Here is a 21,758-nt window from a genome sequence, read left to right as displayed (position 1 = left end):
ACAAATTGGTGGGAATTAGCTTGGGGGGGGTGGCACAAGGATTAGAAGACAAGCCAACATGATAGCCAGTGGCGGGGGAGGTGGAAAATGAAAAGGACATGATATTTCTCATACTGTACATTTAAAACAAAGCTTTTCCTTATTGGATATAATCTCCTGGTTTAGATGCTTCTGTAGAGTGGCTCCTAAGAGCTGAGCAGCTGGCTTTGATTTTGGTGGATCTAAGAGACTTTTATAGAACAGCATGGAACTGGCAACTAGAGAGGAGATTAAAAAGGAAGTTCAAATGTTAACTCGCATGCAGCCGTGGCAGCAGGTCACTGGGGGGCGGAACTGACTCCCTGTAATCCTGGCTTCTCTGGTTTTGTAGGAAGGCCAAGCAGGAACATTTTTCTTGGCAGGAGGTTGAGATTTCCCTCTATCATTCATATCCCAGGAAAGGCTCACAAGGGCTAATTCCCAGGTAGGAGGGTGCCAGCCCTAGTTCTCTGGTAGACTCCAGGGTCCCCCGCTCACTGCCTTGCAGTTTGTGCAGGCAGAGTCCAAGCAGTGGAGAATCAAGCCCACAAACTTTTTGTCTGTGAATGTGTCCTAGGTGGAGGGACGGTGTATGGTTCCTAGGCAGACCTGTCCTGGTAGCCCATGTCCATCCTGGTAGTAAGAACCTTGACAGGGATTGTTTTCTAAACAACTCCCCACAGCAGCCTGGGAAGCCATGCTAGAGTCAGCCAGCAGCCACTGTACAAACAACCAGGGCTTACATACGTCCAGGGCTTGCATTCAGCCAGAGCTGTCCAGAGCAGAGCTCTGGTAAAGCTTTTCAGCCCCACGGCTCAAAGCCTGGAGAAACAGGAGAATGTAAATTGCATTCACCTGCTCTAGGCATGGCCCAAATGTGGCTTTGTGATGACACTATGGATAGCATGTGGCCTTGGGCAAGTCACTCTCCTCAGATCAGACTGGGGCCCTTGCCGTGCTCCCACACAGGAAAGCCCAGGGGTGGAAGGCACTCACCTAAATCAACAGTTGGAGCCCCAGGGAGAGAAGAAGCACCCTTTGCAAGACCACAGTTCCCCTTCTCCCACTGATGAGCGAGGCAGGATGAGAGAGGAGTGACGAGTGAGGGGCTGGGAGTGAGCGAGGCCTGGGCTTCACACACGTAGCCTCCCCACCTCCCAGCATGCACTGTGGCAGCAGTGGAGCCAGCTTGCCAGCGGCTATATTTTGCATCAGGTATAAGGCTGGCTCAGCACATGTCCCCCGCCGCCAGGGGAAACAGAGAGTCTGCGTCACAATCAGCTCTGCTGCTCCAGGGAGAGCCTGAGAAGCAACACAGCTCACCAGGCTGATGTCACTGCTGTGTGTCAAGTCTTCTACCTGCAAAATGGGGATAATTCTACCATCCCCACCTCAGAGGGGTCCTACAAGCTCAGGCCAGGGATGCAGTTTATCAGGCATGAGGAGAGCTTCCAGGAAGAGATGGAAGACAATTGTGAAGTAATAAAGTACTGACACACAACCCTTATGATTTTCTTTAAAGAGCTCTACCCATTAGAGAGCCCTGGGCACCGAAGGGTTAAGGACAAGCTGATCCCAAGAGGGAAGTGACCTTTTTCATGCCAGTTCTGTGCTGCTGTGTTCTGGTTTCATTACGGCTGGTGGCAGACCCAAAATTCCTCTGACCTTGTCTTTATCATCTGTCTGTTTGCACAGGCCCTGGAATTCTCTTTGGCTCTATTTCCAAAACAAATGCTTCAATACTCTTTGCAAATAAACACAAAGAAGCCAGTGATTGCCACCCTGCCAGGACGCCTCCATGTGCATGTGTAGGAGGGAGGGAAGGAGCAAAGATAAATGGCAGAACAGTGCTTTGTGATCAGCGAAAGCGTCCTTCAAAGTTCCTCAAGGGGACCGGGAGGTTCATGGTGAGCCAGGCCTTCCGTCACACACTGGCAAGTGTTGCAGTAGAGGATGGCTGGCAAGGAGTGAAATTACATCAGTTCAGTCTGTGCTGCATGTGGGGAAAGAGTTGGCCTTGGATACTGTCTGTCATCCCCAGCAAGCAAGAGACTATTTATTAGCAGCAATGCTGTCTTAAGGCCGTTGATCCTTGAGCAGGTCCTTGAATTGTTCTTACATATCTACTGTGGAGCTGGGAGACCATTTCACAACATAAGTCTCCTCTGACAGTGACACAGACAAGGTTCTGGACCTCCTGCCAGAAGAAAGCCTACTACAAGCCCTCTTTCTTTGTTGTTTGTTGCTTAAACACCAAGGATCAAATGACAACAGCCTGCAACTGATCTGGTCTTCGCTGCTGGCTTTGATGCACATTTATTTATTGAAAGTGCAGAAGAAATCTAAGTGGCTCTGAGTGCACTGAGATAGTGCACTAGCGAAAAATCAAACACTAATACATAACACCCCCCCCCCCCGCGACCTCCACTACATACTTAAGACCAAAAGGCAATAAGTGAATTAGCATAAGTACTTGGTTCATTTGTAGGGAGAGGAGAACAAACAGGAAACAGCTGAGATATGAATGACTATCTTTTATAAGCAATTATTGGTTGCAGGTTTGGAAAATTAACTGGTAGCACAGTGCATGCTTTTCTTCTGTTTTTAATATAATAAGGGTGGAAGATTGTCCATTAACTTCAGTTTGCAAACACCAACAAAAGAACCAAGCAAAAATTCTTTAAAAAAACAAAACCCCAATCCCTCACACCCAAGAAATAGTAGGGGACAAGCCAACCCATGAAAGAGAAATAAACAGAGACACCCACCCCACCCACAACCCCAACACACACAAAAACAACAGCTACGAGCTACTCTGCCTCCTTTCTTCACCTCTCCAGAAACTCCATATATGTTTGTGCCTGAGAGGATCCTGCCTGGGATCTCTCTGAGTCTGTAGTTTCCTCACTGGGGGACAGCAGGGATTCCTAAAACTTCACCACAGGTTTGACAGGAGAGTTTTAGTTTGCAGCTTCAAATTCTTTTACGCAGTTCCAGTCGGAACATAAAGCCTTCATTGTAACCTAATACACAGTCTGAGGAACTAGTTGTCTTGCTCTAAAATGACGACAGCTCACATTTTCGTCATAAATTTTGCTTCCCTGAAGCTGCATGGTTGCCTCCCTCCCATTGAGGCATTGATATGTGTCACCATGGTGATTTTACAGGGTAGCTATCTCCTGCTGCCTTATGTGTGATTTCCCATGACAAGCGAGAACTCTGCACTTCCTCTATTTGTGTCATTGGTGTATGGGAAATGACAGTCATAAAATACACTGGCTACTCATCACTGCTCCCCATACCCTACCCACTGCCCCACCCTACTCTCCCGAAATCACCTGGAGTCCAACCCACAGCTGTTTCTGGACAGACTGAAACACCCAGACACTTGGATTTTCCATGAAACAGCCTCAAAGTGACTGATTTAGTGGGACAGCAGGCTGAATACAAACCACGGTAAAGCCCCACCTTGTCTCATCAGCTAATTATCATCAAAGATTCTCCAGAAGACACCTCTTCTTTGTGGGGTTTGTCTTCTGTTGTTCACAGAACAGTATCTTTACTGGGTGGGAAGCTGGCTTTTCATTCCTCCTGGTGGAAGAATATCTACTGAAGTGTGGCTTTGCCACATATAAAATACTCTAAAGGTTGGATTTTCGGAGGAGTTGCGCACTTCAACTCTTGGCCAACGGCTGGGTAAATCTTAAGCCCTGGTGTTACCTACCAGAACAACCTTGGTGTCTAGTGACTGTGGGGAACATTGTCAAATGTACATTCTGCACACAGGAAGAAAACGAAACTGCTGATTTGAGGTGTCTCAAGTTTGGGGTGCTCAAAGGGAGGTTCCTTCAGAGCCTGTTTGTCAAAGGATGGATGTGTCAGGTCACCCCAAAGTCACTAATCCCTTTTGAATATCTTAGTCAGTGTCACTGAATGGGGCAATGTGGGGTAGCCTCCTTAGTAACACTTTGGCACTTAAGTCATAAGGCTTTTAGAGAAATGTTGTGACGCTTTTGTGAGGGAACTAAGATGGTAGTCTTGGCTGGTTCGCTCTGGTAAAGATTTCCCCCATGCAATTCAATAGACATCCCAGGCACTCAGAATAGGTATTTTCTTCTCTATCCTGCTACCTGTCAAACATTTGCAATCATCAGAGATTTTATTAACGATTCCAAGGCTTTAAAACATACTGATTCACCACATGACTCAGAAATCCGCAGCATTGAAATTATCTGTAGTTACTGCAATTATTCTGGATTGACGCCTATGAAAGACAGAAAAACCATGTTGATCTTAATAGCTCATCTATGTTTCCCCTCTTGCTTCAGGATCATTACTTCAGAGAAGGAAAGGGCTGGCTCTAAAGCAAACAGACAAGGCAGCAATCTATAGAGTCCAAAGCAGTGGATGTGGTCCATAAATCATACACCACGTACGCTGATGTCTTCATAGCTAGGCGGTGGCGTAGCGCTGGGCTCCCCCTGTGACTCCGTTTCCCTCCTGGCTGACGTGGTCCTGAGCAGCATGCTGTCGGAGGAGCTGCGTCTGCGGCTTCCTGGCCACCTCTCATCCTCGTCTAAGTCTTCATATAGAGGGAGTGTACCCTCCTCCTTCCCACCACGAGGTGTGTAACTTAGGTGACTTTGTGCAGGTCGGCAGTTCAGAGCTTCTTCGTAGGTGGGGATAGCACTGGAATCCCAGGCACTGAAACAAAAGCAAAGCAAAACTGCATCATGCTAAACCAAAATAAATGCATCAGGTTGTCACACAGGATTTATAACAAAGTACATGGAAACAAAAAAAGCAGTCAAGTAGCACTTTAAAGACTAACAAAATAATTTTTTAGGTGAGCTTTTGTGGGACAGCTAAAGTAGCTTTTGCACGAGCTGGTAGTGTTCCAAAACTCCTGGCTCTCTAATAGAGGTTTGACTATGACCAAGTTCTCTTTCTTTAAGGAGCTGCTGGGGGGGAACCTAGCACTACCACTTGTTAAGAAGAGTCACAATTCTTAAACCAGTGTTCCTTAAACTATGGTCCCACAGTTAGGGTATGGTTTCACTATGCGGAAAATCGACCCAGTCAGGATCAGTCTGCTGGGGTTCAATTCTGCACGCCTGATAAGGATGCATGAAATTGAAATATCAGGGGTTGACCGTCATCTCTTGTACTCCTCAATATTGCAAGGAGTAAGAGAGGTTGACAGGAGAATTTCTCCTATTGTAAAGCCCTGCCCTTTCATCAGCTAATTATCATCAAAGACTCTCCAGAAGACACCTCTTCTTTGGGGGAGTTTGTCTTCTGTTGTTCACAGAACAGTATCTTCACTGGGTATGAAGCTGGTTTCTTGTTCCTCTTGGTGGAAAAATATCTATTGAAGTGTGGCTTTGCCACGTATATACTCTAAAGGGTGGATTTTCAGAGGTGTTGCGCACTTCAGCTCTTGGCCAATGGTTGGGTAAATCTTAAGCCCTGGTCTTATCTTCCAGAACAACCTTGGTGTCTAGTGACTGTGGGGAACATTGTCAAATGTACATTCTGCACACAGGAAGAAAAAGAAACTGCTGATTTGGAGTGCCTCAAGTTTGGGGTGCTCAATGGGAGGCTCCTTCAGAGCCTGTTTCTCAAAGCATGGGTGTGTTGAGAGCCCTTTTGGGAGTGCCAAGTCGCCCCAAAGTCACTTAGCCCTTATTTTGAGTGCCTGGGATGCCCATTGAATCACATGGGGTAAATCTTTACCAGGGAGAACCAGCAAGAGTAGCATCTTAGTTCCCTCACAAAGGCATCACATTTCTATAAAAGCCTTGTGATTCAGGTGCCGAAGTGTCACAGAATTTCTCCTGTCAACCTCCCTCTGTAAGGACAGCCAGTAAATTGATTGTAGAGATGAGGCTGCTGCTTCGTTCCCCTCTCCTTTGCTTGCGGGACCCATGAAACCGACCAGCCAGAAGCTGTTCAGTGTCCCATCCCCACAAACAGCAAGGAGACTGGAACCAGGCTGCCATCTGGTTCCCGGCTCCCTGCCACTGTGGGAGCCAAGACCCAGGTGGCAGCCTGTTCCCATCTCCCCTCGACTTATGCGAAAATTTGAGTTAGGCGAGGGTTGCTGGAATGCAACTCTCGCATAACTCGAGGGCTTACTGTATCTACAAGAGACTTAAATGTCTAGTGTGGACCTGGCCTTAGTCTTCTAGGCACTTGGCAATGGGTTATGGATCACCTCACAGCTCCTACTGCAGTGGTGGACAACCCGTGGCCCAAGGACTACAGGTGGCCCATCAGGATTCTGAGAGCAGGTCTACACTACAACAGCAGGTCAAATTAAAGTATGCAATTCCAGCTGTATTAGTTGCATGGCTGGAGTTGACACACCTTACTTCAGGCCTCTGCACCGTCTCCACTAAGGAAGCTTGATGGGAGTGCTTGCTCACATCAACTTGCCTCACTCCAAACAAGGGGCAGGAGTACCGGTGCCAACGCAGGCACCTGTAAGTTAGATTTAGTGTGTCTCTACTAGGCATGCTAAATCCAACTTCAGAAAGTCAACTAAATCGAGCTCCAGCAGGGTCGATCTTCCCTGCAGCAAAGACGTATTCTATGTGTGGTTCATGAGACATTTTGTTTACTGTTGTCCACATGCAGGGATGCCAGATTCCTCTGGCTTCCATCTGCATAATTTTGTTCCTACCAGTATTAATAAAGCTATACTCACATAAACGATGACATGGGAAGCAAGGTGCATGCTGATTGCACACAACACCAACTGTGAGAGCCATGTGCTCCCTCTGCAGCCAATCACAGCGCTGCCACACTTCACTGGGCATACCGCACAAACACTAGCTAAGCAAGCATAGTTAGTAAAACAACAATCTTGTGGCCCACTGAGATGAAGGAGGCCTGCTCATGTAGCCCACTTGCTAACCTAGGGTGCCTATCACTGGTTGAGTGGTGCATACTTCATTCTTGCTTCAAAGCATTGCATTAAAAGCCAGCTACATACAACTTTCTGATGTAAGCAACTGTTGTAGTCATCACCTGGAAGTCACGGAGGGGGAGATGTTTCAAGAGAAATTTTCTATATGAAAGTGCGACCCACTTTAACAAAAGACATTGGAGGAACCCCATCTGAAGTGACTGCAGGCACTGATGTGAAGACAGTTTTGGTCCATTGCCACTCTGTGCCATAGGGCGGGTGTTATAACTGTGTGTTGAAAAGTGAGAGCCTGATAACAGTTTGTAGTGTTTGCCTCCACAGTATGTGCATTTGGGCATCCCAAGCCGTTGGCCTCGCCTCATCTGACAGGATCACACAGCTGGTTTTCAGGAGACCTGCATAGATCCTATAGCTTCAAGCTTCCTTCCCTCGTGCTCCTTGAAACTGCTCTTTAGCATATACTTGTGCTGTGATAGCTAGAGGAAACCAGCCAGCCAGTGAGGCCTGGAATCTGCCACATCTGGAGTTTGCTGACTTAATTTACATCTTTTAAAAAATCATCATGTAACCTAGAGCCAAAGACCTCAATGAAGATCCAAAACCTTATTGTGCAAATACGCTAAGGACAGTACAAATATTCCTTTCTACCTGGACAGGTACAGTTTGAAAAGGAGGGAAGAAGGAAGCAGGGCAAATGAAAGGAGGAAAGATGGAGGAGAGGGATGAGGAGGGTCCCAAAAGCAGTTGGGAGTAGGTGAGTTACTGCAGGAGAGACTGGAGCTGACCCAATGCCTTACAGATACTATGTGAGATCTCTGGAAGCTACCACAAGGCAAATATATAACTTTGTTATTATTATCATTATTATTTACTATTAATAGTGTCCACTGTTAATTGTTAACTAATCAGCAGTGGGAAGAACCTGGGAAAAACACAATGTTAGCGCTTTGCAACTTTGTTTTGCAGAGTAAACATGGACTGTGTACAGGTGAAAATTGTTTGCACAACCTTTAATCTTCTCACTTCCCCTTTCCTTAAAGAGAAGATTCTTGTCGAAGGGGTGACAATAAGTGTAAGGCCAGGGCCACATCCCTCTCAGCTAACCCTCGAGACTTGCTGTTTGTATTTCAGCACTGGCACATGGTGACAAAGTTCTGAAATTTACCCCCACACACTCCAGAAATCCTGTGGGACCCTGTGAGAACATTGAGCTGTGATCCTTCCTCAGTCTGCAAACTATTGAACCCAAGGGAATCAAAAGCTTGACACTAGGTGCGGTAGCAAGGGGCCGTGTGAATTTCATCATTCAAATGGAACATAGTGAAGTTTACACATGAGATGTTCACCCACAGACCAGGCAATGCAGAGAGCCACTGTGCAAGCTGTCCTGCGCTGCCTTGCCAATAGGTCTCAGTCCTGCCCAGTGCCAGCACTGCCAGAGTTGCCACCTGTAACTGGAGTGCTCTATAAAGGGGAAGCTCTGCATAGAGGTAAATAGTTGGCAGATAAGGCAGTAGCAGCAGGTGGTCCTCAGGAATCATGCCTGGACAGCAGTCCCAACCACAATGGGATCCTGAGCCATGACGAGGGCTCCGAAGCACTCTGGTAACGTAAATACCAGTAACATACAGTATTGATCCTGGGGGTTGTAGGACCAATACGGATCTTCTTGTGGAGGGCAAACATCTCCCCGCGTGAAGTCCTTGGAGCTCTTCACACCCACACACCAGTCGATACGGCTCTCAGGCTCTGAGCAGGGCTAAGTTAGTTGCAAGCCAGAATTTGCTTCACAGGCTTATGGTGCGAAACCAACCCTTTTTAAAAAAAGAGGAACAAAAAATTGAGACCCAACAAGTTGCTCCAGGCCCAGCCGCAGGAGGTGCACCAGGAGCTGGGTGGGAAATTTGCTGATTTGTGGAAAACATATCACAGATCCTCACGTCTGACGAAACCCAGGCAGAGGTCTGACTGACACCTACCTAACTCCTGCCAGCTCACATATCCAGCTCCTCAGCAGCCCACGCGTCAGAACACCTCAGAAATGGGGAGCCCAGAGCCACCCAAGTCCTTGGCTCCAGAGCAGCCAACCTGCCAGTTGGCCTTAGAATAGGGGATCCCTAAGCAGATTGCCCCAGCATCGAGGCCCAGTTCCCTTTTGCAGAGAATTTGGGCAAGTTTGTTTCAAATCAGAACAAAACCAATATTTCAAAATATTGAACTTCACCAGAAAACAAAAGAAACTTTCTCTGCTCCGCTCTATTCAAAGGCTTCCCAGTGCAAAAGCCAGCCCAGCTGCTGTGGCGGTGGCGGAATGAGCTCATTCAGAATGTCAACACTTTCTCTGCTGACCTGTGTGTTTGTGGTGAACCCAGTGCTGGGCTCACCCCCTCCAAGTCATGGGCAAAAGGCCCAGAAAGAGTGTAGACCAGACCTCTGTTGGAGAGCATCAGCATAGTTTTGCTGAAGCCAAAAGAACAACACTGATTGGCCCCAGATTTTAAACAGTTCCCAAAAAGCCTCTGGATGAGCCAGAGCCTATAATTTGTGCCACAAAAGAGAACTGTTACAGTAAGTGCCTGTGTTCCTTTTAGAATTATTTTTGCCCAGAGCTTGATTTATAAGTGTGACAAGGACCTTCTTACGATACCAGGCAGCACTTCTAAGGGTTTTTATCCTCCTTGGTGATTGATTTTGTTTTCACAACCACAGCCAAAGCCACTCAGAGGCAGAGAGCACGAGCGCAGACAAGAAAATGGTTTTGATCCAGAGTTGGGAACAAGTCCCAGAGATTCAAACCAGATGAGGATCCTGGTCCAAAGCCCACTGAGGCCAGTGGAATGATTCCCACTGACTTTGATGGGTTTGGGGGCACACTCCCTAGCGAAATGTGCATTTTTGGGTGCTAATGAATCTACCTCAAAGGCCATCAAAGTCAGCGGGAATCTTTCTGCTGACTTCAATGGGCTGTGGCTCAGGCCCGTCATCTAATTCCTGTTCTATTCCACTTAACAGTTAGTTGTGATGATTATTTTTTCCCAGTGCCCAATATAAATTGCTTCTATTCCAGATGACCTAGATTAGTGTTATAGGCCGTCAGGTCAATGAAAACCATTTTGGTGAGATACCCTCTATCGTCACTATGACAGTATCTTGAAACAGCCTTCTGCATGTGGCGCTGCAAGGATGGTGGCTAAGATCAATGAACATATGGGCAGAGGCAGCTGGTCTGAAGGATTCTGGGTTTGGTTATGTCCCAAGCCAGGCTCAGTAACTCCTGTTGTACTGAAAGGCCACACGCACCTGGTAGCAGTAAATGCCTGCAGTCAGCAGTAGACTTTCAGCCCAGGCCTTCCAAGGGCCAAGTTAAGGTTACACAAAAGGAAAAGGCTCACAGCTAAGCAACTGGGCAATGGGCCACATGCTCAGGGGATCTGGAGGTGGCTCAGTCACTGATTCATGCCAGGTAAGAAAGCTGTTGGAAAGTTGTTCCTAAAACAAACCCTCCCACTCAGTGCAAGATGATCAAGTTGATTGACACAAACTAGTTTTAACCAGACCTGATATTTATAAGGTGGTAGCAGCAGGGGATTGCTCAGGAATCCTGCTTGTACAACAGCTCCAACCACAATGGGATTCTTTTTCTCGGGTACAGCTACACAAGAGGGCTTTTCCGGCAAAACTGGCTTTTGTTGGAAAAACCTGCGGAGCGTCTACATACAAAATGCGCTTCCTGAACAGTCTGTCGACAGAACTCAGTACATCCCCTGGCAGCGTTATACCTCTCCCCATTTAAGTATAATGCCTGTGTCGACAGTGTTCTTTCGACAAAACAGCCCCTTTTTGCTCCAGGGCCCTTTTGTCAACAAAGAGGGCTTTTGGTTCAGTGGATAGTCACGTTTGCAGCGCTTCCGGTCAGCTGTTCTGTTGAGAGAGGGCCAGGCAGTCTGGCAGCTCTCTGTCAACAGAGCAGATTGCTCTTTCAATCTACTTCTCTGTATGGACGCAATCTGTCAACAGAAGTTTTGCCCAGAAATCCCTTCCAACAGTCACTTCTGTCAACAGAGGCTTCTCGTGTAGATGTAGCCTCAAACACCACTGCTCAGCCACACAACTCTGCCCAGCAGTTTGCAGAGCTGTATCCATCACAATAACGAAGCACAGGCAAGTGAAACACAAGGCAGTTGTGCCAAGCCTGAAGGGTTCCGTTACGCAGACTCCTGCTGTATAGTCCAGGCTGCCGCTGGAGGAGAGGGCAAAGAGACGTACTGCTCTGGGGCCTGGAGATTTAAAAGGGGCCAGGCTCTGGGCCCTTTAAGTCACCACGGGGGGCCCATGCAGGGCAGTACAGGCAGCGCTAAGGGCTGGCTGCTCCTAGTTCCCCTGCTTCTGCCTGAGGCCCAGCCTCTTCCAGAGGGCCTAGAAATGAGCCCCCCCATGCATATTGCCCAGGGCCCAGCCAAGTCTGTCACCCACCCCATTTGTAGTTTTCAGCTTATCAGGTCACAGCACGAAACCAGAAACTTGTCAAAGAGACAGTCTGTCTAGGGGTTGTTCCTTCGGGGGTGAAAACAATCACAACCACATTTCCTGATGACGTTACCAATGAAGCCAGAGCAAACATGAATATGGACAGAGCCAAATTGCAAAGCAGCCCCTAGGGAACAAGCAATTACGACTGCAGGGAATTACAAGTTTTGTGCAAGTGAGCATACAGTCCTACACCCAGGGAGAGGAAAGATACTGCAGACACAAAGTGGTCAATGGAAACTACATCTGAGCAGCAGCATCCATCACAACAAAGTGAGCTTATTTCTACCATGTTTTAATGCAGACTTAAATTATCTTTTAAAAGAACCAAGAGCAAGAGTTACCACAGGGAAAATATGGAATTGGGATAGAACTGGCCTCTTATGGTAGCCATCTCATAGTGGCTCTCAGCTGGAAAAGGTGTGTATATGGTACAGGCTGAACCTCTCTACTCCAGCACCCTCAGGACCTCACTGGTGCCAAATGAGAGAATTTGCCAGACCACGGGAGGTCAATATTGTCTAGCAGCGTTACCAACACTTCCTGTGCTTACTGGGTTCTCAGAAGACATTAAGGGATGAGTTGCAGCTAAATAACAGCACAGAACACTGAGAGCCAGGACTGGTGGTTGTAAACAAACTTTATAGGACCACAGGAAACTTGGCCGTACCACAATAAGTGGTCGTCCAGCTAACTAAAATCATACCATATTATGGATGTTGCCAAACGAGAAAGTGCCGGACTTGAGAGGTTGAACCTGTATTGTCAAACCCAAATGTAAGGAGTTGGTCCTCATAAATCATGAGTTTGGGTTCTTTTATTTGCTTTCGAAAGAAAGAAAGGCAGGCAGGCAACTGGGGTGTTCAGAGAAACACAAAATACTTGTGATTAAAAATCCTGATAGTTGGCCACAGTGGAGTATGTGGTATTTAACTAACTCCTCCATTTCCTTCATGAGGGAGACTATGTTCAACCAGCGCTTTGGGCTTAGAAAATCCTATGTAAACATTCAGCTTTATTATATGATAGTTTAATCATGTAAATTACTTACTATCTGGTCATGGATGTCCTAAAACAAATCAGTGACAATTAAGGTGAAAAAGAACTTGTGTTTTTGTTGTTGTTGTTCTGTGTCCCTTTTGAGAGAACATAAGAACATAAGAATGGCCATACTGGGTCAGACCAAAGGTCCATCCAGCCCAGCATCCCATCTGCCGACGGTGGCCAATGCCAGGTGCCCCAGAGAAGGAGAACAGAAGACAATGATCAAGTGATTTATCTCCTGCCATCCATCTCCTGCCCTTGTTCAGAAGGCTAGGGCACCATACTTTATCCCTGGCTAATAGCCATTTATGGACCTAACCTGCAAAAATTTATCAAGCTCTTTTTTAAACCCTAATAGAGTCCTGGCCTTCACAGCCTCCTCGGGCAGGAGTTCCACAGGTTGACTGTGCGCTGTGTGAAGAAAAATTTCCTTTTATTAGTTTTGAACCTACTACCCATCAATTTCATTTGGTGTCCCCTAGTTCTTGTATTATGAGAAAAGGTAAATAATTTTTCTATATTCACTTTCTCCACACCATCCATGATTTTATATACCTCTATCATATCGCCCCTCAATCGCCTCTTTTCCAAACTGAAAAGTCCCAGTCTCTCTAGCCTCTCCCCATATGTGACCCGTTCCAAGCCCCTAATCATCTTAGTCGCCCTTTTCTGAACCTTTTCTAATGCCAATATATCTTTTTTGAGGTGAGGAGACCACATCTGCACGCAGTACTCAAGATGTGGGCGTACCATAGTTTTATATAGTCATCTGTTGCAGACAGAGCACTAACCTGAATGTCCTTTTATCCAGAGGTTCCACGGTGAAGTAGTGTAGGTCTCTGGAGAAGTGGTACTGATAGTGTCGAGACATCCCCCGAGCATTTGCTTTCACCGACCATAGAAGGCCAAAGAGGAGGAGGATGCCACCGATACCGCAGCAGAAGAAGCTGACAGACCTGAGCAGTGCATTCGAAGAGGAGGAGTTTGGCACCACTTTGGCTTCTCCGTGAGGCACAGACACAGCGTCACTATTAGATGGGGGTCCCACCTCTCCATCGCTCCACCAGGCAAAACAAAGCGTTCCTGTCACCAGCAGGACAGCTCCAGTGATGGTCACTCCATAGCGGAAAGAAGCAGCCATTTTACAGCCTGAGGCCTAGATATCAAACAGGTCAAAAGGAAAAGATGACAGGGCCTTGATCAGACTGAAATAAAGGAAAGAGACTAACCCGATAGTGATGCGGTCATGCTTTCCAGAAGGCAGGACCTTCCACATGGGACAGTTGTCAAGCAAAGGCCACTCTGTGGCTTAAAGATCTGAAACTGCTTACTATGGGCCAATCTCTGCTCTCATGTATGCAGTCTCCAACATTTCAAATGGGACTTCCACATGTCTGAGGAGAAAATTTGGCCCTTTGAGCCCAAAAGTAAAGATATCTACAGCTTTGGGTCTTTGAAGTCTTAACCAACATTATAAATATCTATCCAGTCTTTTTTTTTTTTTTTGAGAATACTAACTTACACATCCAGGTTAGATGAAAAGCCAGAACTAGAGACTTGCGTGGGTTCTGTCTTTGGATTTCGCTCCAGACGTCCTACCAGCTTGGAAAAGTGCCAGATTCTTTTATGGTCAAAGCTCTTTCTGAGATGCTAGGGAAAAGGACATAAACCTAAGCTGCAATCACTTACAAATCAGGCACAATTAGTACATGTTTTCTCATCGGAGTCGGGACTGCAGAACCCTGGCTCAGTGACAGATCTCCTGACCCAAGCACAACCAGGGATAGACCAGGCTGTGCTGCATTCTTCCTCTCAGAGTCTAGTTCTACTGTGGAAAGCTAAAAGATTGAGACGTCTGTATATCTCTGTGTACCTACCCCAGCATAATTAATTTTATACTGCAGATAGCTCCAGTGGAACATGCTCTATGATGCTGGCAAACCAGGAAGACTTACAAAGCAATATATGATCTGGATAGAAACCAGAAACAAGCTGCCTGAGCTTGCATCCAGGACGCTGAGTGGATCCAAGCTCGGGTAGCTAGCTTAAGCCACCACTGAAGCCACAGTGTCAACATTGCTCTTATTCGCACGCTAACTCTAGCCGAGCTAACGGAAGTCCATCTACCCAGGCTGCAGCATAGATCTTGCCTTGGTCTACAGCACCCAGCAGTCACGGAGTTCTTATCAAAGACAGAGTTCAGGCCTAGCATTTTCGGAGGCGTCAATAAGCAATGAGGAGTCAGGGACCTCTCTGTCAGCTATAAGATAAGCCCCTTTGGAGGACAAACTGATCATTGCATTTCCCATGCATTCCTGAACAAGGTGGACCTCAATTCTGTCTGAGGTTCCTGGCTTTGAACTGTCTGGCAGTTTCATTTAAATAAAGAAACAGACATTTATTCTGAAATTAAATGCAATTTATTTTCTCTCTCCTGCAGTCTCAGTTCATGATATTGCGCATGTGTTGAAGCTGCATCTTTGCATGGTAAAAGGTATTGGGGGTGAGGGGAGACGTTTGGTACCTAGATATGGAGTTCTGGGGGCTGCTGGTATTTTGGGATTAAGATGAATACTTCTGCTGAAATGATCAACAGCATTAACATTTGTACCATCATTAGGGTTCAAGTCAAAACACATGGACAAGAATGAGAAAATTCACATCATGCAGAGCTACTGTTTTCCACAGATGCATGAAGGCATCATGGTATCAGTTAACCCTGAAAGTGTAATCTATGTCAACTTGAAAACCACAGTGTCAGAAGCAGTGTTGTTTAGACAGAAAAGGTAGCCATGGAGACCAGTTCTACGGCATAATGTGGATTCTGTGGCTATGAAATTGTGGGATACGTGAAGCCTTTGCTACGTGAGCTGGAATTTTAATGCCATTGAGCAACTAGTTCTGATGATGTTATGTTTGTTAAGTATGTCCCCAGCCCCGCCCTCAGTAAAATGCAACACTAGCTAGGAGACAATTATTAAGACAGGTCTGCCTGTACCGGCAAGCTGTACATCAATGGGGACTTGGAGTAAAGGCAGGTGTGGAACTTTTTCCTTTGGATTAAGCGCCACGCTATGTTGATAATCTCTGCTGATTCAAGGTAGCTTCATAAATCACTGCTGCTCTTAAAGGACACCTGGCAATGGTAGAGTCGGTTGAGAATTTATCCAAATAAATAATCCCTTATATACCAAACTTGGCTGACCAGACTCCCCCCAATATACACCTTTTAACTCCCAGTCTGCACCTCTCTCTGCATCCCTACAGGTGCCTTCAAGGATCATTTTGGGGATGTCCCACCCTCCCCCACCCCTTGGTACACCAAACAGAGATAAGGCGCAGCATAGACAGATGATGCCTTGCATATTTTTTTTGCTAACTGGAATTTCTCACTCAAATGGCACAAGGGGGAAACAACAGCTCTCAATGTTCTCCAGAAAAACTGGGCCAGCTGATCAAGGCTGGAATGCCATTTCCTGTTGCTTTCCCCACTGGCAGGTCCCACCCTGCAAACAACAGGCACTCTTCTCATGAGTTTTAAAGACAGTCTCTTGGCATCTTGAGGGTTTTTCTTTCTCTGGGTACATGCTCCTGCCCTGCAGTGGCCAGAGCTCTCTCCCGGGTCTGAGGGACCTTCTGAGAAAAGGTGCAGGGCCTCACCCATCAGCTAACCCTGGCTGAGTGCAAATTTTCTTTGGAGTGTCATGAAGTGCTCTGGACAGAGCTCCATCTCCTCCCAGAGCCCACACAGATCCTTCCACCTGCTGTCCTTGATTTCTGGTGACCCTTAGGCATCAACACTATTAGCAACAACCATGCAAGAAGATAGATGAGTGGAAATGACTTGGGCTAAACCTGCACTGAGGTTTAGATGAGAAAATAATGAAACTTGGTGCCAGAGAATGAAGAGAACAACACAACAAAAGACCTGAACCAGGCATCAGGACAAGAGGCTGGCGGCAGGGGCGGGGAATATCTGGTATGATGAGAAAGAGCTGTTAGCAAAAGCACAGCTGGTGGAGCTGGAGTTTGTGTGAGAGGGATCCAGTGTGACTACAAAGGTGGGGAGGGGCCTCAGGCTACCTCTGCTGTCGTATATCATCATGGTCTTCTCTCCAGAGACTCGTGATCCTGTGAATAGGGTGATACACAGAGAGAGAAGTGCAGAGGGAAAAGAAGGCCTTGTGTTAAGGCACTACCCTGGAACTCAGGAGAGCTGCATTCAGCTCCTCCCACCACATAGACGTGGTGTGTGACCAGGGACAAGTTACTTCATCAATGTGCCTTAGGTCTTCATCTGTGAAATGGACATAATATTTCTTTGTTTTGATTGTAAACTCTTCAGGGCAGGGATTGTCTCTTCTGTATACAGTGTATGTATACAGTGCCTACCATGGGGCCACTGATCTTTCCAAGACACTGTAATACTAAACAAATAACAGTGTGTATACTCAGAATAAAAAGAATGTGGAGGAAAGAATACATAAAATATGCTACACAAATGGAAGAGTTCAGCAGCTTTCTGTGAGTGGTGAGGTTGCCCTTTACTGTATTTTTGCTGCAGTAATATTCTTTTAACTTCCCTTTTCATGTTACAAATTAGCTTTAAGATCATATTCAAAACTGAGTAGCTAGGTGAATCTATTAATACAAAAGCTATAACCCACAAGCTGTCGTTAAGTAACAAATGCAAGGATATGTCCAGAAGTACAAGATCAGTTCGGCCTTGTCAAGACTACAGCTACTTATCAGCCACGCTAACGAAATGGAAATCTGAATTACTTTCTAGTGAAAGACATGCTATGTGATCCGATCCACATTTAATGAGGAGAGATGATGAGATGTAAGGTTTATTAAAGTCACCAGACGCCGGAATGATTCAGAGGCTGATAATGTGATACATCTTTCAGCTTGAGGTCATGGGATGAGATCCACCCCATGGCTGGCAGCAAACCAAAATTACTATCTGATGGCTTGTTAGTGGCCATTACAAAATGAATGAATGTGTCATGTGCATAAGAGGACATGCGCCCATATTGGAATTAATACCATTATTGGTAATCCAAGCAGAGAAATCAGTGGGAGAGGGAGACTAAGCTTTACTATGGAGGTGCAGCCTGAGGATACACCAGCAGGGTAGCATGGAGAAGTTTACCTATGAACTGTCCTTGAAATGTGGTTCCTCATCAGAGGATACATAAAGGACTCTGGTCTGAAGAGATTGCGGGTCCAGGGTTTTTTGTGACCATTAAATTCTACTAACATTTTTCAAATGAATGGAGAAATAATCCTTGGAGAAAAATGCTTTGTTTATGGAAATATTAGTGATGAGCCTGACACCAAAGCCCTGGATCTAAATACTGCCAAAAAGTTAGTGAAGTTTGGAGGCCAATTCAAAATGCAGCCCTTTGCTCCAATAGTCAAATCCACCCCAGCCATGGAATTTCAGCTAGATGCAGAAGTCCAGCTGCGCATCTGTGATTGCAGGAGTAGGAGGGCTTTGAAAGTCAGACCTTTCTTTACCTCTCAGTGAACAATTGCACCTAAAAAGCGACAGTACCAGAATGCCTTTCAAAAGCCCACTTCCCCTCCACAGCACCAAAGTGTTTGTTTTCTTCCCTAATTAGGAGGCTTTTCAATTGACTTTCATAGACGAAGACCATTTAGAAGAGTTGTGCATTCAGGACTTCATTAACATAGCTGCCAAAATATTTAAGGTTAAAAGCCTTGATCCTGCAACTGCAGCATCACCAACTCTCAAGATTGTACCATGAGCCCAGTTCATGTTTTTGTTACAGGCCTAGCACCCAGTATCAGTGAAAATCTCAGTTTCCGTTTAACAAAAAACAAAATTCTAGCCTGCATAGCTAGGGAGAAAAGCTTGAAAACATGACCTAAGTCCACCCTTATGGAGCAGAAACCAATAGTTCTTAGTTCTCCAGCACATGCTCGTTTGGGTCTGGCTCAGGAGTCTGAGCTGTTTGGAGCTTGCAATCCTGCAATCAGCTTCCGACAGGTGGATTCCTGCCCTCTGTTCTGCCCCCACCGCCCTCCTGGGTAGGAGGAAGATGCAGGGCCCTAAACACTATACAAGTAACTTGGACAGGTGAGGTTTCAACTTAAATCCGCTAGCTGCTTGCTCATTATTTTGCATGCAAACAACTCCAAGAACACTTTTCACTTCTGCCTTCCAGAATTACTGCGTGGGGGGAGGTTAAAAGCTGAAGGGAGTTGCGGTGCTTGAGCAGTGGGATAGATTGACAGCTCCGGAGAATAAAGTCCTCTTTTGACATAATAGGCACAGCACAGGCAGTGACAGCACAAGCCTCTCCCATCCACCCAACGTGCCTCAGCCTGGATCAGAGAGAGTGGCTTTTCCCACATGACACGTTCCTGCTCTGCCACCCCACCTCTGTTCCCATCACCACGCACATTTTTTTTACTGCACCTACAACAATACAACACACAGAACAACCTTTTAATCTATTTCTAACAGCTTCTCAAACCTTTACCGCATAACCTTGAGGAGGAGGAGGAGGGAAGAGAGGCAGAGGGCGCAGGGAGAGGACTGTATCCCTCTCTATGGACATGGCTAAAACCACGACTCTGGTTCTCCCTGGTTCACATACCTCCAAAGGCAAAACACATAACTGCTCTTTAGAATGCACCCAAAGGAGCCAAGTACGACCAGACATATTTCCAAGTAAAGGATATACTGAGAGCACTCCTCCTCCCATAAAAGACAGCTAATTACTCATTTCAAATACTGTCACCCAGCCAATGAGACACTTGGATCCCTTGTTCCCCATCAACCCACTCTTCTTCCTATATTAATCCCTCAAGAGAAAACCCTTTGACCTGATTCTAAGCAATCCTTAGGAGAAGAAATGTATTTGTATGTTGCATATGCAACCGTTATTACTTCACGTCTCCACCAAGATATTTAGAACTGCACTCCCCTATGGTTATGCAGATGGTGATTCATACAATTAGCTAGAAAAAAACATCTTATCCAGAGACAAAAGATGGAACAAGTTTTGAATTTCTCCCATATAAAGATATAGTATGAGCCATCTCCACAGCAAGAGGTAATACTTCCAATACTCACAAATACATCACCAGGAATACATGTGAGAAAACAAAAGAGGCTGAGAAGTTTGAGGCTTTAAGATGCTTCCAACTAGCTTGGATGCAAGATATATATAAGTGCAAAAATAAATCAAAATACTGGTTTCGGTTTTAACATAGCATTTAAGTGACTGCTACTATATTAACCTCCCACGTGTGGGCTACAAAGCACAGACCTGATGGCCAAGAAACAAGCACTTATCCAATGGGATCTGCAACCACATTTTCGAAGTGTTGCTGAATTGGGGTGCTCTGGAGTAAAAAAGGCACCCAGCACACCCTCAAATTAAGGGCCATGTCTGAAACTGTGAGCCCAGGTCTTTCGGAAAGTGGTAACATAAACCACCGGTTGAGGGCTGGACTAGACCTGCTGAGGTCCCTTCCAGCCGTAGGATTGTATGGGGAAAGAGTTGCACAAGGGCAGGTTTTGAGTCGCAAGGCAGGGCAGGGCACGCTGCCTATCTAACAGTCCCTGAGGCACACAGTCCTCGTTTTTAAAATGAGGGGGCGCTTTATATTAAGCAACCCCCGCCCCCCCCCACGAGACAGCACATCCGATTCCCCTCTGAGTTTCTAACTCCTTCATGGCGCAAAGTCATTACTAAGCACTGCCGCTCCCCCCCCGCCCTTACTGCATGCCCGGGGGAAATGGGGGTGGGTTACTCACGCACCTCACAGCCTCAGCTATCCCCACATCCGCTCAGCTGACAGTCAGAGGGCAGGGAGAGCAGGCGATGAGGCTCTCCCAGCAGCAGCGGCCGGAGCGCCGGCGGCTAGACGGATCTGCTGCGGGGGATGCTAGAGTCGCATGCACAGGTCCCAACCAGACTCTCCGCGCGCCTAGCAAACTTTGGCGACGGCGGCGCCCCCCAGCGGGGAAGCGCGAGGCTCCCACGGAGCTCGTGCAACAAGGATCACAAAGCAGCGGCTGCAGCGGCAGGCTCACCAGGGATCGTGCTGCTGCCGTTGCACAAGAGCCCGCGTGCAAGCTCCGCCCCTCCTTCCCCCCGCGCCCGCTGCCACTCTTGGCTCAGGAAGGGAGAGTGGCAGCGGAGCTGCTGTTGCTGCTGCCCGGCCGGCCACTGCCCTGCCTAGCCCGGGGCACGCGTCCTTCCCGGCTTCCAGGGCCGCTTTGTCTTCCCCCGACAAGAATGGCGGGTGGCCAAACACTGCACCTCTGCCGCACCCCTGCATGTCGGAACCCGCCCCAGCTGGCATTCCCCGCTTCGTGTGAGAAAGAGAGGCAGGAGCCTGTTTGCAAGGCGGGCGCTTCCAGTCCGCCTCCCCTTTCCCAGATCGCGCGGCTGCTGCAGGACGGGCTCCTTGTCCGTTTCACGACGGGCCATGCCAGCCCTTTGGGTTGCAGTAGAAAGAAGCTTGGAAACGTGAGCGCAGGCCCAGGAGGCCGGGGAAGCCGCCTTGCGCCTGTGTTTTAATGGCTTGATTTCAACCCGTCTCCTGGGGTTGGAGTAGGTAGCGGTGCTGCACAAGGCAGCAAAGGAGCTAGCGCGCCAGCTGCAACGGGGAGGAGGCAGAGTAGAGGCTGAGGCTAGCTGAGGGCGGGCAGGCGGTTAGGACACATGCCTCGGCAGAGAGCGAGCTGTGCTCTGCCACAGGCCTACTGGGTGACCTTTATCGAAGGGGTAGCCGTGTTAGTCTGGATCTGTAACAGCAACGAAGGGTCCTGTAGCACCTTATAGACTAACAGAAAAGTTTTGAGCATGAGCTTTCGTGAGCACGGACTCACTTCATCAGATGCTGGTCTTGGAAATCTGCAGGGGCAGGTATAAATAAGCCAGAGCAAGGGTGGGGATAACAAGGTTAGCTCAGTCAGCAAGGGTGAGGCTTACTACCAGCAGTTGATCTGGAGGTGTGAACACCAAGGGAGGGGAAGCTGCTTTTGTATTTAGCCAGCCAGTCACAGTCCTTGTTTAAGCCTGAGCTGAGGACATCAAATTTGCAGATGAATTGTAGCTCAGCAATTTCTCTTTGGAGTCTGGTCCTGAAATTTCTTTGCTGTAGGATAGCTACTTTTAAGTCTGCTACTGTGTGGCCTGGGAGATTGAAGTGCTCTCCTACGGGTTTTTGTATATTGCCATTTCTGATATCT

The 21,758-nt window shown here is 47.2% G+C and overlaps 1 protein-coding gene across 2 annotated transcripts; it reads right to left on the bottom strand.

The window, feature by feature from the left end:
* Nucleotides 1-2,300: 2,300 nt before the first annotated feature.
* TMEM61 (transmembrane protein 61) lies at nucleotides 2,301-20,640 on the bottom strand. Of its 2 annotated transcripts, XM_075002787.1 has the most exons (4): nucleotides 20,320-20,640; nucleotides 14,043-14,170; nucleotides 13,312-13,676; nucleotides 2,301-4,722 (listed from the first exon to the last, which is right to left on the bottom strand). In XM_075002787.1, exons 3-4 carry the CDS (start codon nucleotides 13,659-13,661, stop codon nucleotides 4,440-4,442), a joined length of 633 nt encoding a protein of 210 aa, XP_074858888.1. In that variant the 5' UTR covers nucleotides 13,662-13,676; nucleotides 14,043-14,170; nucleotides 20,320-20,640; the 3' UTR covers nucleotides 2,301-4,439. The 2 variants fall into 2 exon arrangements, with proteins under 2 accessions (XP_074858888.1, XP_074858887.1); XM_075002786.1 differs by lacking the exon at nucleotides 14,043-14,170.
* Nucleotides 20,641-21,758: the final 1,118 nt, after the last annotated feature.

This window comes from Carettochelys insculpta, chromosome 9, assembly GCF_033958435.1.
Source record: "Carettochelys insculpta isolate YL-2023 chromosome 9, ASM3395843v1, whole genome shotgun sequence".
In the NCBI taxonomy this organism is placed as follows: domain Eukaryota; kingdom Metazoa; phylum Chordata; order Testudines; family Carettochelyidae; genus Carettochelys; species Carettochelys insculpta.
This window is presented reverse-complemented; position numbering and strand designations above follow the sequence as displayed.